At 32.3% G+C, this 13,619-nt stretch overlaps 1 protein-coding gene and 1 long non-coding RNA gene across 2 annotated transcripts in view; one reads left to right on the plus strand and one right to left on the minus strand.

Annotated features, from left to right (window-relative positions):
• On the minus strand, positions 1-12,204 carry LOC105194361. Its single transcript, XM_026137001.2, has 7 exons — positions 11,947-12,204; positions 11,306-11,591; positions 10,629-10,753; positions 9,596-9,820; positions 1,658-1,793; positions 781-910; positions 1-384 (listed from the first exon to the last, which is right to left on the minus strand). Exons 2-7 carry the CDS (start codon positions 11,573-11,575, stop codon positions 299-301), a joined length of 972 nt encoding a protein of 323 aa, XP_025992786.1. The 5' UTR covers positions 11,576-11,591; positions 11,947-12,204; the 3' UTR covers positions 1-298.
• The window catches only part of LOC120359302, a 13,199-nt gene continuing 4,178 nt past the window's right edge, over positions 4,599-13,619 (plus strand). The window contains exon 1 of the long non-coding RNA XR_005576104.1: positions 4,599-4,866. This is a non-coding gene — a long non-coding RNA (uncharacterized LOC120359302). The remainder of the gene's footprint in view (positions 4,867-13,619) is intronic.

The following is a 13,619-nucleotide window of genomic DNA, read 5'->3' on the forward strand; positions in this document are numbered from 1 at the left end:
TTTATATACGAAAATCTATTCGTTTCATTTTTTAAATATTCTGCAAATCGAATGATGAATTAAAATACCGAGACGGAATAAATTAATCGCGCATAATATTGCAAAATTAACTTCTTTTAACTAGAAAATATTCTAGGAATGATGATTAAATGTTTTATTCTCATCACCAAATTTTATTATTTTGTACATTCGCACGTAGGAACTTATTCTTGTAATTAATAAATTTCTTTGTCAGTTGTTCCGATTACATAATAAATTAATCTGTCATGTAACTAAATTAACTTTGGAGCGACTTCCTTTAGTCATATTCGGCTCCGATGGTAATGCTCATATCGTCGGAAATGATTTTCGTTTGGTGGTACCATCGATTCGTGTCCAAGACGACTGCAATGGAAAATCACAATATTAAATCAGAATAATGCAAAAAATTGGAAATGCAAAACGTATGTGATAAAAATAACTTGTAAATTTTATTAAAGATCGCAATTAGCTAAAATATTTCTTTATTAAATTGTCTTTATTTATTTTTGAAAAAAAATGAAATAAGTTTTTGTGTAAAACAAATTGATAAGCGAAATAAATCTTCTCGTCAAGCTAAGGATATGCGCGTAGTATCCAAATATTTTGCACTTTAGCGTTAAACGTGACTGTGCAGTTTTCAATTCGGGACAATATTGAATGTAACTGTCGATCCCACATATTTGGCGCTAAATGAGGAAAGCAATTAATTTTGCAATTAATTTGGTCGTTATTTATTGGCATGTATCGAATAGCTCTCACTTATCTCTCCGGTATGCACAATCACTTCCAGCCTCTTGCATGTGTAGTGACACTCCCTCGGCGGATCTAAAATCCACAATTTTTCACCCTTTATCTGCGCCTGCCAGGAGGGATAGTCCACATCGTCCACCTTGAAAAATTTCACATTCTCGAAATAGACGATTAATGACAGCCGTTTTTACACTTAAACATGCGCAAGTGCACATTTTAACATTAAATATATTTAATATATTAATATGTAGTTAATATATAGTTAAGAAACACATTTTAAAATGCAGAAAGTTAAAGAGTTTGAATTAATATGCAAATATCCGGAGTTGGGCGTTTATGTGTAAAATATAAAATGTAAATAATTTACGGGTGTATAATAAACTATGCAAACTGTTTTACATGTCATTTAAAATAATTTAATTGATGATCATTGAAGATTCAGATTTCGTCAGAAAAGGTAAAAATTATATTCGGTTTTTTTAATATTTTTTAACGTTGCATATTTTTATTTTATCAATATTAAAGTCAGATATATTATAACTTAATTATTTTTTTCTGTATTGTGTTATCCAATTTATAATTTACATTGCCTGTATTGTCTGCGTGAAAAAAAAATCTGCATGAAAAAACACAACGTAAACAATACGTAAATAATTCATGTAAACGTAATCACTAAATGTAATCACTAAACTCAGCGAATATCTAATTGAATAAAATATAAATACATATTTAAAAATTATTTTACATATATTTATAAAAAATGTAGCATAAAATTAACAATGAATTTTTATTAAAGTCTATCGTGTGCATGCCAACAAATAATTTTAAAAGACCGTTTTTCATTTAAAAGAAATACAACGATTGCTATATAATAAAATAAACCTACATGCATTGGTGCGCCATAGCCGTTGCTTCCCATGAAAATCCAATCCGTTTTCTTGCTTTCGGCAGTAGCGGGAAGAAAATACGGTCTCTGATAATGCTGCCTCAATATAACACCGATTTTCTCGTCGCAATTGCTCCTGAGAGGAAAAAAAATCAATCAGAAAGCGCTATAGAAGATAATTAAAGAAAAACAAAATATTATTTTTTTTTTTATTCTCTGATGGTTTCGTTAATGATTTTTCGGAAACGGGAAATTCATCCATCAGTCTGATCGAGATTTACTATCGACGGTTTTTCGATTGGTATGACATTGGAAATGTGATTTTCTTTATAAGCCTATTATTGAAATTGTACGCATACATTGATGATTCGAGGGAATGTCGGAAGTTGTGAAAATATTCGCAGGCAAGTAATACTTAATTCATGACGAGATATGGGGAGTCTAAAATCTAGAATTTAAATTTTGCCCTTTTTTTATTTGAAAAAAAAGATAGATATATAATTAATAAAAAATAATTAATAATTTGAAATAATTTTACTGTAATAATTTTCTTCTTCTGTTTTTTTTTAATATTTCACACAAATAACAGATAAAAGACAATTAATTTAATTTTTTAATGGAACTGTTCAGAAAATGTCTAAATGAAAAGTAAGAATATCGAGTGAGTTACAACGACTTTTTCCATGTCGTCAGTTAAGTGCTGTTTTCTAAATGCTATTTATTTTCTAATAATTTCTTTTCCATCTAATATTATATTAATCGATGTGGCGAGCTGTGGATATAAGATAATGGTAACCGAGAAAGAACTGTTATTGGTAAAATACTTTTCATTTCCGTCATTAATAAGAACTGAGAGAAGGAATAATAGAAATTAAAGAGATGTAGTTTTAATTATTTTCTAATAAAATTTCTTTTCCGTTTAATAATATATTAATCGAGCAGCGTACCAAAACACAAAGTAATAATATTGCGCAAATTGTCATTAGCGAAAAGCTATTTGCTTTATTATTTACAACAATTAGGGAGGAAGAAGAAAGAAATGAATAAATTTAATAACATATCAATCGATATATAGAGAGTAAAATGGATATGAGCTAATAGTACAGATAGAATTGCCATTATTTTGTTTAAAAAAAAGTCAATAGAAAATAGTAGAAACAGATTTAAACTTTATTGAAATTTTATTTAATTTTATAGTAGAATTATCGTTTCAATCGGACTCATATGTGAGCTACCATAAAGAAGCAATCTATTGTACTTCTCTCGTTTCTTAATAATATCTTACTTAAGTAATTAAATACTAATCTGTACGTACATGTTTTTTTAGATACATAATTTGTCGAGTTATATAATTTAATATAAAAATGATAATTTGTTTTTTTATACTAAATATATATTATATTAAAAATCAAAATTGGGTTGTAACCATTTAAAAAGTTAGAAGAATAATAATAAAGTTACAAAGTTAATAACTTAGTTTAATTAATTTTAACTGATTTAATTTTTAACTTTAACTAATTACTTTTGAAATATATAAATTTTAATTTATGAAATTTCTCCTAAATTAAAAATTTATCGATATAAAAGAAAAAAAGTAAAAAAATTTTTTTTCTATATAAAAAATAATATTTTTGTTATTTTATATAGATTTAATTTACAAATGAAATATTTAATTTATTTGATGATCCACATTAGAATTGTTTTCAGTAATCTAATTTTAAAAATTTACGAATTTCTAATTTAATATGAATAATGCTTTTCAAAATTAATTTCTTAAATTAATTTAATTTTATCATAATTTTTGAGTTAGTTTTTTGTTCATGTAATTTTCAACATAACTAAATTAATTTTATAATCGATTAACATTAATTTAATTTAAGTTAAATAATTTAAGTTAAATATATTAACCTATTCAATTTTATTAAAAGTGATACATAATATATATGATATAAAAAAACAAAATTATTTTTATGTAAAAAGCACAAATTTTTAAATTGTAATATTACATAACATGTACATCATACCTAAACTAAAAACATGATAGAATAATATATATTTTGACAAAGCACGTCAAAACAGACATTGATCAATGATGATTACTAAACGCTAAACGAAAAAGATAAATCTGACATTTACGAATCGAAAACACGACAGAATTGCATCTATTTTTCTTACATACATAATTTTCGCATTTTTTAAAATGCAGAATGGTGAAGTGTACTCCGCTTTCCGCTCGTCTTTCAGTTACAACAAGGCGGAACAAGAGACCAACAGTCTATTTAGACTATCAAATATCTAAAATCTAAACATTAACAGCGAAGAAAAATTTGCGTGGAATAAATATCGCTCTTTAAAAATATTGTCCTCTCCCCCTCTCCTTCACGCTGTGCTGGTAGCTTGATGCTACCAGTGCTACATATTCCGCAAGTTTACATGTCGATTCCGGGAGGGCAAGCGCGCGCCCATGTTTTGTTTATATTCGCCGCCTCGCGGCTTTGTTACACTTACGCCCCCTCTCCGCGCCTAGCTTCAGGACAGTCGGAGCGCCAGCGCAAACGCGCGCGTGTCCGTCTTTCTCTCTCTCTCTCCTCGCGTTGAACTTGCGTCGAACGCGCGAATCGGGAATTTAGCGACCGGCCAGTTAATTGCGTGTGCGCGTCAATTACCATATATCGTCGCGATCGATGGCTCCGTCGATAGATATGTGCGTACACATCCGCGAACGACGTGCTTTCGCCGTTTAGCTCCGAAGCCCGCCGCCCGTTTCGGAATCGTCCGGATTCCGGCCCTTCCCGGTCGATTGGCTCATTTGCCGATTAAACGCGAATTTCTCCGCGCGATCTTCGAGCCTGCAGTCGAAACGACGATCGTCGAGCGATCGCGTAGGTCCAGAGTGAGAGTTTCTTTCAACGAAGATTTTCGCGAAGAGAGGGGGGGGGGAGTCGCGATAATTCACCGCCGTGAAGTTGCCGTCGTATAAACGGTCGCGACGACTAATTACGCGCGTCAGTCAGTGATGTATTAGTTCGAGCTGTTGCGTGTATATCTGATATCGTCAGGAGTGTGCGTGATATTTTGATCGTCGGTTTCTCGCGCAATTTATCGGACAAAGTGTGACGCGAGTGTCATAAATGTAGCGCGAGTGCAGTGGTTTGGAGGCTCCTGCGAGATTTCCAAGTTTTCCAAGCGTTCGCCTAGCGGGAATAAAAGTAAGTGCAGTTCTCGTAAGATCGAATTACTCGCCTCGTGTTTCGAATTGCGTTCTGAAAGAATAAATATCGCATGAAAACAGGTCTGTTGAATTGGGAATCGCAATTATCGCGCCGGACCGATAAGAATTTTTTTATTTTTATTTGTTTGGATAATTTTTCGCTAATCGGGAGCAGATGTGAAACTCATAACCTGATTTACCGTTTTCGTGTTGCAAGAAACTCGAAATATGATTGATCCGCGACAGAATTTAAAGTATTATAAATATTTTCAAAATAGTAAAAAAAAATAATAAAAGAAGTATAGATTGTTTTTTATTGCATTTAAAAGTAATACTGACCAAATTTAGCGATTTTCTACGTGGAAAATTATTTTAATGAGAAATTAATTAGAAACGTAATTGTTAATTCTGAACGTAATTGAGAAATAATGACAAAACATCTCTTTTTTTATATAAGCGCTTTAAATATTTAAAATGATTTGTGAATAAAGTTTCATTGCAGTGCAGAAATAAATTGTTCCGCAAATAAACAAAATTTATTTGAACAGTTAACATGATATTTGTAGCTTCGAAAAATTAATAAAAATTAATAAAAAATAATTAAAGAGCGGAGAGCCAATTTAGATTTTAACGCTATCGAAAATTTATTTTTACGATGTAACATCAACATCTTCATGATGATTCCATTTAAAGTTACAGTTTAAGTTACATTTTTTTAAAGTGACAATATCATTCGTTTTGACTTGACACTCACTGATTAAACAAAGTTTCGTGTTCTAAAAATCCCATTTTATGATAGTTTATTTTGTATTGTAGTCCATAATCAAATTAAACCAGTCAGATTTATTGGTCGAAATTTATTTACTTATTTATTTATAGAAAATTTATTTGATTATTTATTTACAAAACAACCAAGCTCAGAATTGCAATGAAATTTTGCACAAATTATTTTGAATATTTAAAGTACATACTCAGAAAAATAAAGATCTTTGTCATTTTCTAATATAATTTAATTTTTAATAGCAAATAAGGTAAATAAATTGTAACAATGTATTGTTAAATAAAAATATAACATTATTCACACAACTTTTATATGTGCATTGTTATTTAAAGTACAAATATTTATATATTTCTAATTTTAATTTACTTGCAAGGGCTGTATGTGTAATACATCGTTAAGATAAAATTGTTTTGATAATTTTAATATGAAAGCATTTTAAGAACGTATGCTTAATGCATGTTTCATCTGCAATGAATATATTTTAATATATTTTACACATGTGAAATGTACAATAAAATACAATTACAAAAGCACACGGTATGTGAGATCGTATTTCTAAGTACTTTAATTATAAAAGGATTCTAGCTTGAAATCTGAATTGCAAATCGCGTACAAAGTGTGGGCTTAATAATGTAAGCGATTATCTCGCTGATCGTTTTTTTCGGGTGGTACGTCGCGACAGTACCGTCAAGTGAACTCCGTGCGACCGTAGTTTACTCGTGCGCTGGAATATCCGCGAATCACTTTCGAGTTAGTTAACACTCTCGTGCAATGGAATTTCCATCGATCCCTTTCCGGCGAGTTAGTCAATGCTCTCTCAGTAATCGTAATTAATACTCTCTTCAGTAATCACTCGGCGGTGAGATTGCGATCGCATCTCAACATTCGCCGTGACCGTTAGTCGCAATTGACCTCTCGATCAAAATCACGAAACCACCGGCGTAATTAATGTTACAATCCTCGCATTAAAAAATTACTTGTCGCGTCGCATTTGAATTACGATCGATTTCAGACGATCTATAATTAATTCGCTTTAACATTTTAGAATAAAGTTTTATTTATTCCGAAATGTGTATATTTTTATTGTATTTATTTATTTACGTTTCAATCTTATACGCGCCGCGAAATACGAAAAATATTTGGAGAAAATCAGAAAATACATCGGTTGTGTAAAATATGTATTAAACGTATATTTTAAAATACCCAAGTAAAGTCATAAATAGAATTCCGTCCCGATATCTGACGCGAATTATAGATTATCTAAACTGGGCTTCAGTCGCTAAATAACGCGTAAAACGAGCGCGTAATATCGGCAATGCCGAGAAAAAGTATCGGGGGTGATCCCGTAACATTGTACATAATAGCGGATTGGCGGATTTCGGCATCCCCGCGATATCGAGAGGCCTACGGGCCGCGTCTAATTAAAAATTCACCGCTGCGCGAGGGCGCAGTGAAGAATAATAAGCGGACATTATCGTGTTGCGTTAATTAGCCGTGAATTTATTATATTTCATTATACCTCGCTAATTAAATTCGTCGAAATGTCGGGAAGTACCGGCCCGCTCGAGTTTTACGCGATTGTTTGGAGCGCGTACGTCGCGCGAACGTAAACGTCGCGAGTGTCGCGAGGAGCGAGCGTCGTCGCGTTAATTAAGTGCGTATCGATCCGAAAAAAAAACAAAAAAAGAAATAAATAAATAAATAAATAAAAATTTTGAAATGGCAATCGCGCGATCGGCGAGTAGATTCATTTATTACGAGCTTTCGTACATGAGTTGTTTGTTTAATTTGCCTGCGATGATTCGCCGCGCCGCCACGCCGCGCGATAATAATTGGCACCGCTCGCGCTTTGGCATTCGTCTCGCGTCCGCGTTCGCCTCTCTCTCGGCGTGTCGAACAACGGAAAAATGACAATTACGAATCGCCCGAGTGAAACATTATTTATTCGTCTCGTCCGCGATTTTAAATTGATATTCTGTATTTTCGATAATTATGCTTACAGGACGGTCCGCGGAGGAATGCGGCGGAGGGCGCGCGATTCGCCGGGCGAATTCATATTTTACGTTCGCGCGACTGGATTTATTTCGCTCGCGAATTATTTTAATGTCACTGCGAGCGCTACGGTGTTTTCCGATAACGAAATTAATAATTATTATAAAATCGCGAGCATTCGTTTACATCGGTCGTAAGGAGCTCATAAAAATTGCGTTATTAATTCACTATCAATTTGAAAACTTCATTACCGAAATTCCTCGTAATATTTTTCGCTTTTTATTACCTTTTACGTCCGTCAAGTTTCAAGAAAATCTTATTACGCTCGAAAAAGAAGCGCTTAATTTTAATATATTAACATATTTTTATTTCTGTCTCCGTTTCTTGTTTAATACTTAAGAAGGTTTTGGTTTTAAACGATGTTTAGATTTAAAACGTTTAAAGTTGCAAAATCATTAAACGTTTTGATATTTTAAATCTAAATGCCCGCGTTTAAAACGAAAATATTTTTAAGTATTTAGAAACGGAGAGAGAAATAAAACATTTTAATATTTTTTACTCTTTTTTTTAGTGTAACATACGGATTTTATTACATCATCGGAAAATCATTGTCATTCTATTAAACTTTATCTTCGGAAATGGATCGGAAATGGAAATCTCTTGGTGTTATAATCTTCAAAGATTCAAATGGCAATAAAATGGTTTCAATAATTTTGGATTAAGTATGAAAGATATACGGAGAGAATTTTCTCTTGGAAATTATTCTCTAGAAAGTCATGTAATTTTATCTGATTTTTTTTAATCTCTTTGTTGCAATAAAATATAAAATAATTTGACTAAATTTTATGTAAATGTTACTCTATTAATATTATTTTATGTGATTTTCTTTGATTTTTAAATTTGTGCTACAATAAAATATAAAATAATTTCATTAAATTTTATTAAAATGTCACTTTATTAATATTGTTGTTATTATTTATTTATAATCCTAACAAGGATTATAAATAGGGAAAAACATTTCGGCTTTTGATTTTACAGTCTATTACATTCTAATTCTATTTTTTAATATTTTGTAACGTTTTCTTAGAAAATCTTAAACTTTAATATCTTTGCAAACCATTTAAATTATTAATAGATGATTAATAGATCACATCAAACGGAATTAAGCAAGTTAAAAATTGAACAAACACTATAAAGGCTCCAAAGAATAAATTTAAAAAAATCACACATTAATGCAAATTGAAACCATCGCAGTTAAGAGAACGTAATTATTTTATTACGTAATTAGTGATAAATTTGCACATTTCAATTCTAGATTTAGATTAAGTCAAGATAATCTTCTCTAAGATTGATTATAATCCAACTGAATTCATACCTTCGTGTTCTATGTGTATGATTTTCATAGTAAACTAAATGCCTAAAAATTATCTCGCGTATATCTAACAAAAATAAATTCGAATCAGAAATCGATAAAAATGAAAATAAATATAAAATAAAATAGAAATAGAAATATATATATAAATAAAAATAGATAACAAAAATAAGCGGATATCAATAAACGGACTGAAAATCTCTGAAACTTTATTCAGCCTTTCTAAATTTCGTATGCTTTTTAACTGTTCTTACCTTTTCCTGCTCTATTTTTTTACTACTTCTAAACCTTTTTCTATCTTTGCTCAAAAAATATTAAAATTTTACTAAATATTACAAAAATTATAGTAAAATTTTTCCAAATGCCATGTTGTTCCGTGATTGCAATAATTTTCAGGATAAGCTCTAAGAAGAAATTTTCTCTGTGCAATTGTGAGATTTCTCTAAAAAATTACTAGGGATAAAAAATTTGACGATCGAAAGTCTCTCGGGAATACCGCGAAAAATAGTTTAGAGGACTCAATGGCTCGTTTTATTTCTGTATGCGTCTAAAGGTCTCAAATATGACTATGATGTAACCTACCATCCGACATACCACGGCGTCGTGCCCTTCTCCATCATGGCTCGATCGGCGCTCATGTCGAAGACGTCCTGCAGATTCCGAAATTCCGTCTTGTACGGGAAGAACTGGCAATTCGCTTGTTCGCCGTCATAGAGCGTTTTGAAGAACGAGAAGGAGAACACCTTAGGTGCTGTCCAGTTTGCCATTGCATCGTTTATTACCACCGGCTTCCCTGAATACGCGTAGCTAATTACAAGTAAAGTACAATCGTGGAGTGATACCAAATTAGGCGCTTCCGCGAAGATATTTATTGCTAAATGTGTTGCGTATAAATAAATAAATAAAAATGAACCATTAAGTTGCAAACGGATACGAGAAGTTTTTTTCCTATGATAAATTCATTCTTTGAAGGATTACAGCGTTGTTCTTTTAAATGGTAGATTAATTCTTAAAAAATTTTATTTATTGAACGAATTAGTTAATAATAGATAGGTAAATATTTTTTATGAATTATGATCGAAATTTGAAAGCGATAGAAATAGATAAATTAACGTTATTAATAATTATGTTCGATTTTTATAACACAGTTTAACAAAAACTTTTTTCAAACACTAGTTCGAAATTAGCCATTTCCTATATTTTTTGAATGTTGAGTAGCCTTTTTATAATAGGTTCCGATATTTAACCGTGAATATCTTATTAATCATAATTGACATAAAAAATTCCTTTTGAGGACTTAATTTTAATTGCAATAAAACTTTTCGCGCGCGCATTACAGTTAATCTGCAAAGTATGTAAAAATATTCTGTTTTTGCAACTCTAATTGCAAATTTCTCAAAAAAAGAAAATGACTATTTTCATTCTAGATTTTTTTTTGAACTTGTATAATCGAGAGAAAATTCGAAAAAAATTCAACGACGATGTTTATGTCGTAAGTAAATTAATTAAAAATAAATTAATTTTTTGCACGTTGTTGTACGTTTAAGAGAATTGTTTTGAATAGGAAGAAGAATGCCGGGCGCATAAATTACTGTACAGTATCGCGTTTTAGTACCGTTGCTCAAAGATCGTTGGATCGACGGCGGAGAGTTTGTCAACCTGTTGAACATCCCGGCAGATCGAACAGTCTTGCGGCGGTCGGAAAAGTTTTTGCACAAACGAGGGCGTCGTTATCCAGCACTGGAAAACAATGATTCGCAGTTATCTGATCCACTAGAGCCGCTAACAAAGCGCAATTAATTTCTATACACGGTTTTCTATACGGTATCTCGAAATTTAGCTTCGATACTGCTATCAAAATAATTATGTAGGACACTCAAATTGCTCGTTGGAACGTCGAAAACTTTTTGCGCGCACGTCCTCCACAATTACTTCGATCATCCAACAGAATTATTTTTAGATCCGTATCTGGCTTTTAATTTTTAGATACATCAGCACAACCGTTTCTCTTCCCGTTCAGTGAAAATTGAGTTTTGTCACCTGTCGAAGGAAACTTTATACTTAATCGCGATTTCGAACGTTCAAATTTAAGCTTCGTCGTTTCGTCGTCTCACGTATGATTATTATTAATTTACCTGGTAAAAATAATCCACGCGATCTCTCTGTATCTCGTGACGTCTAATCGAGGGATTAATATAGAGTCGCCGTCGAAGTAGATATGTATCGCATTGCAAATATCGGATAGAAATAACGTTAAATTAAATAGGACGACGTGTAAATTCGTTCCCTCACCTTGCTATATCGATACGCCAGCACGTAAGTCCACGAGACTTGCACCGCGAGCCACGTGACGATCAGCAAGAGGAGCCACAGGTGCCTCGCGCGGATTTTTATCAGTTTCATGGGTCTCAGTCGCGAGCGGGCGCCTAGCAGCCGCCAGGCTTTAACCGGAAGTCTCAGGCCGTTCATTTTTCCCAATATCGCGCTCAGCTCCTTGCGCGCGAGGTCCACGGATTTTTTCGAAGAGTCCGCCGCGGTCGCGCTGTCATTCGTGCTCGCCATGACGTTAACTCGACGACTTCGTTAATATTAAAAGAAATTAATGAATCTGCGAATCTGCTTTCTCTCTTTCTTCACGAAGATTTTCTGAATTTTTATCTTTAAGTGGCTTAACGAATTGATATATATGATTAACTTTCGAGTATAAGGTCTGATTAATTTGCAATTAATTATTTTTAAAGTATAACGATTAATTTTTATTAAATTAACCATTGCAAATTAATTAGATCTTAAGCCAATTTTTTTTGCCCTTGTAACGAGTAAATTATAATTCGTTTTGCTACTCGAGAAAAGGGTTTAAAGTCGAGATAAACGCGCGAGATTTGTTACAAAACGAAATTTCTCTCTTTTTTTTACGCAATCGCAACGATTACTATTATTGTGTATTCCGGTGGCACTAGTAGTCCTGATGGCCAGCGTAAAACTGGGACGCGGTCCTTACCTGCTGCTCCAGCGAGCCATGCTCCCCTCTCGCATTCACTTCTCGTATGGGGGTGGAACGGCAACGGGTTCACGAGAGTGTGAAACGGAAATCACTGCTCACCGATGCGGGCCACCGATTGGTTTCGATCGAATCGGTTTGGAGCAATAGAAAGTGGATTATTTCGCGAGTGTTTAACCCACTTCTCTATCTCTCTCATTCGATTTTCCTCCCACGGAAACTCTCGCAACATTTTTTTTGGAGATTCTTAAACGCGCGGATCTCCTGCAATGCTAAAAAAAAATCTTGGAAAAATTTCGTTATTCTTTTTTTTTTCTTTAATTTTATCCTCACAAAGAAAATAAAAATCTAATTTAGAACAACGTGAATGATTGAAAACGACGGTTTGAAGATTCAATAATTTGAATTATAATCGAAGGGGAGAAACAAGAGGGTAAGAGAGAGAGAGAGAGAGGGGGGGTTGTGTTTATAAAGAAGGGAATCGATTTCACCGATTAATTAATATCGCTATCGTGCCGCATGAGAGCGCGCGAAATTTATACGAAAAGTAAAAAAATAAAGTAAGAAGGAAGATTAAGTCTCCGGGGGAATTATGGGGTAAATTTTCCGCTTTTCCGTTTCATGGGGAACGTGACGTGGGCGACGCCTCTTATCTCGGGTTGCAGCTGGCCCCGCTCATCGAAGTGTATAGACTTCGCCGACTTAAAATACGATTGACCTACTTCACATTATTTCTTATACTTCGCAACATCTCCCCTCCGTCGGGAAGAAATTGCTCGGGAAGAATGTATACCCGCTTTAGGAAAACATTTATTTAGAAAAATACTTGTCCGCTTAAAAAAAAAAAAGAGAGAGAGAGAACTTTATCCAACCGTTACTTTCCGGCTGAACAAGAATTGTTGTAAGTATGGAATAAGTATTACAGAATGAGGGGAAATAAAGCGAGTTAATACAAAAGAAAATTCAATGAAAGGCAAAGGTAAATAAGACTGTAAGAATAAATAAAATAAAATAAGGGAAGAGCGCTAATAAAAAGCTTCCAACGTGGGTATCGATGTCTTTTGTTTAAATATAAACTGGAATAAAAGTTATTACATTTTAATAAATACTTGACTGTATATTTGCAAGAAAATATTTACTGAATGTAAATATATATTTATTTAGTAAAAGAACAACTAGTTAAATTTAACTATCGGGTTTTTTTTTTATTGGGTAAATATTTATGTACTGCAAGTAAATATTTTCTTGCAAATATACAAAAAAAGATTTATTAAAATTTAGTAAATTTAGTAATTTTTTTCAGTGTATATTGAAATTAGATAAGTTAATGTTTTTTAAATTAAATTAAGTTAAAGTTAGTTGGGCTTCTAAAATTAATTTAGGTACGTTAAAAGTTACATGAACGAAGAGCTAACTCTATTAAAAGTTACGTTAAGATTAAATTAAGTTAAATTAAAAATTAATTTTGAAAAGCATTATTCATATTGAACTAAAAATTCCTAATTTTATTAATTTAAATTACTCAAAACAATTATAACATAGATCTTCAAATAAATGTAATATTTTTTTTTGTAAATTAAGCTGTATTAAATAGCAAAGAAATAT

The sequence above is a fragment of the Solenopsis invicta genome, chromosome 13 (genome assembly GCF_016802725.1).
Source record: "Solenopsis invicta isolate M01_SB chromosome 13, UNIL_Sinv_3.0, whole genome shotgun sequence".
NCBI classification, from domain to species: Eukaryota; Metazoa; Arthropoda; class Insecta; order Hymenoptera; family Formicidae; genus Solenopsis; species Solenopsis invicta.

What these genes read in the sequence shown, in the direction of transcription:
- LOC105194361 (XM_026137001.2), bottom strand. Translation starts at nt 11,575, where the DNA reads ATGGCGAGCACGAATGACAGCGCGACCGCGGCGGACTCTTCGAAAAAA. An exon ending in CCAACGATCTTTGAGCAACG is followed by an intron (nt 9,821 to 10,628) that starts GTACTAAAACGC and finishes ACTTGTAATTAG; the next exon opens with CTACGCGTATTCAGGGAAGC. An exon ending in ACGCCGTGGTATGTCGGATG is followed by an intron (nt 1,794 to 9,595) that starts GTAGGTTACATC and finishes TTTTCCTCTCAG; the next exon opens with GAGCAATTGCGACGAGAAAA.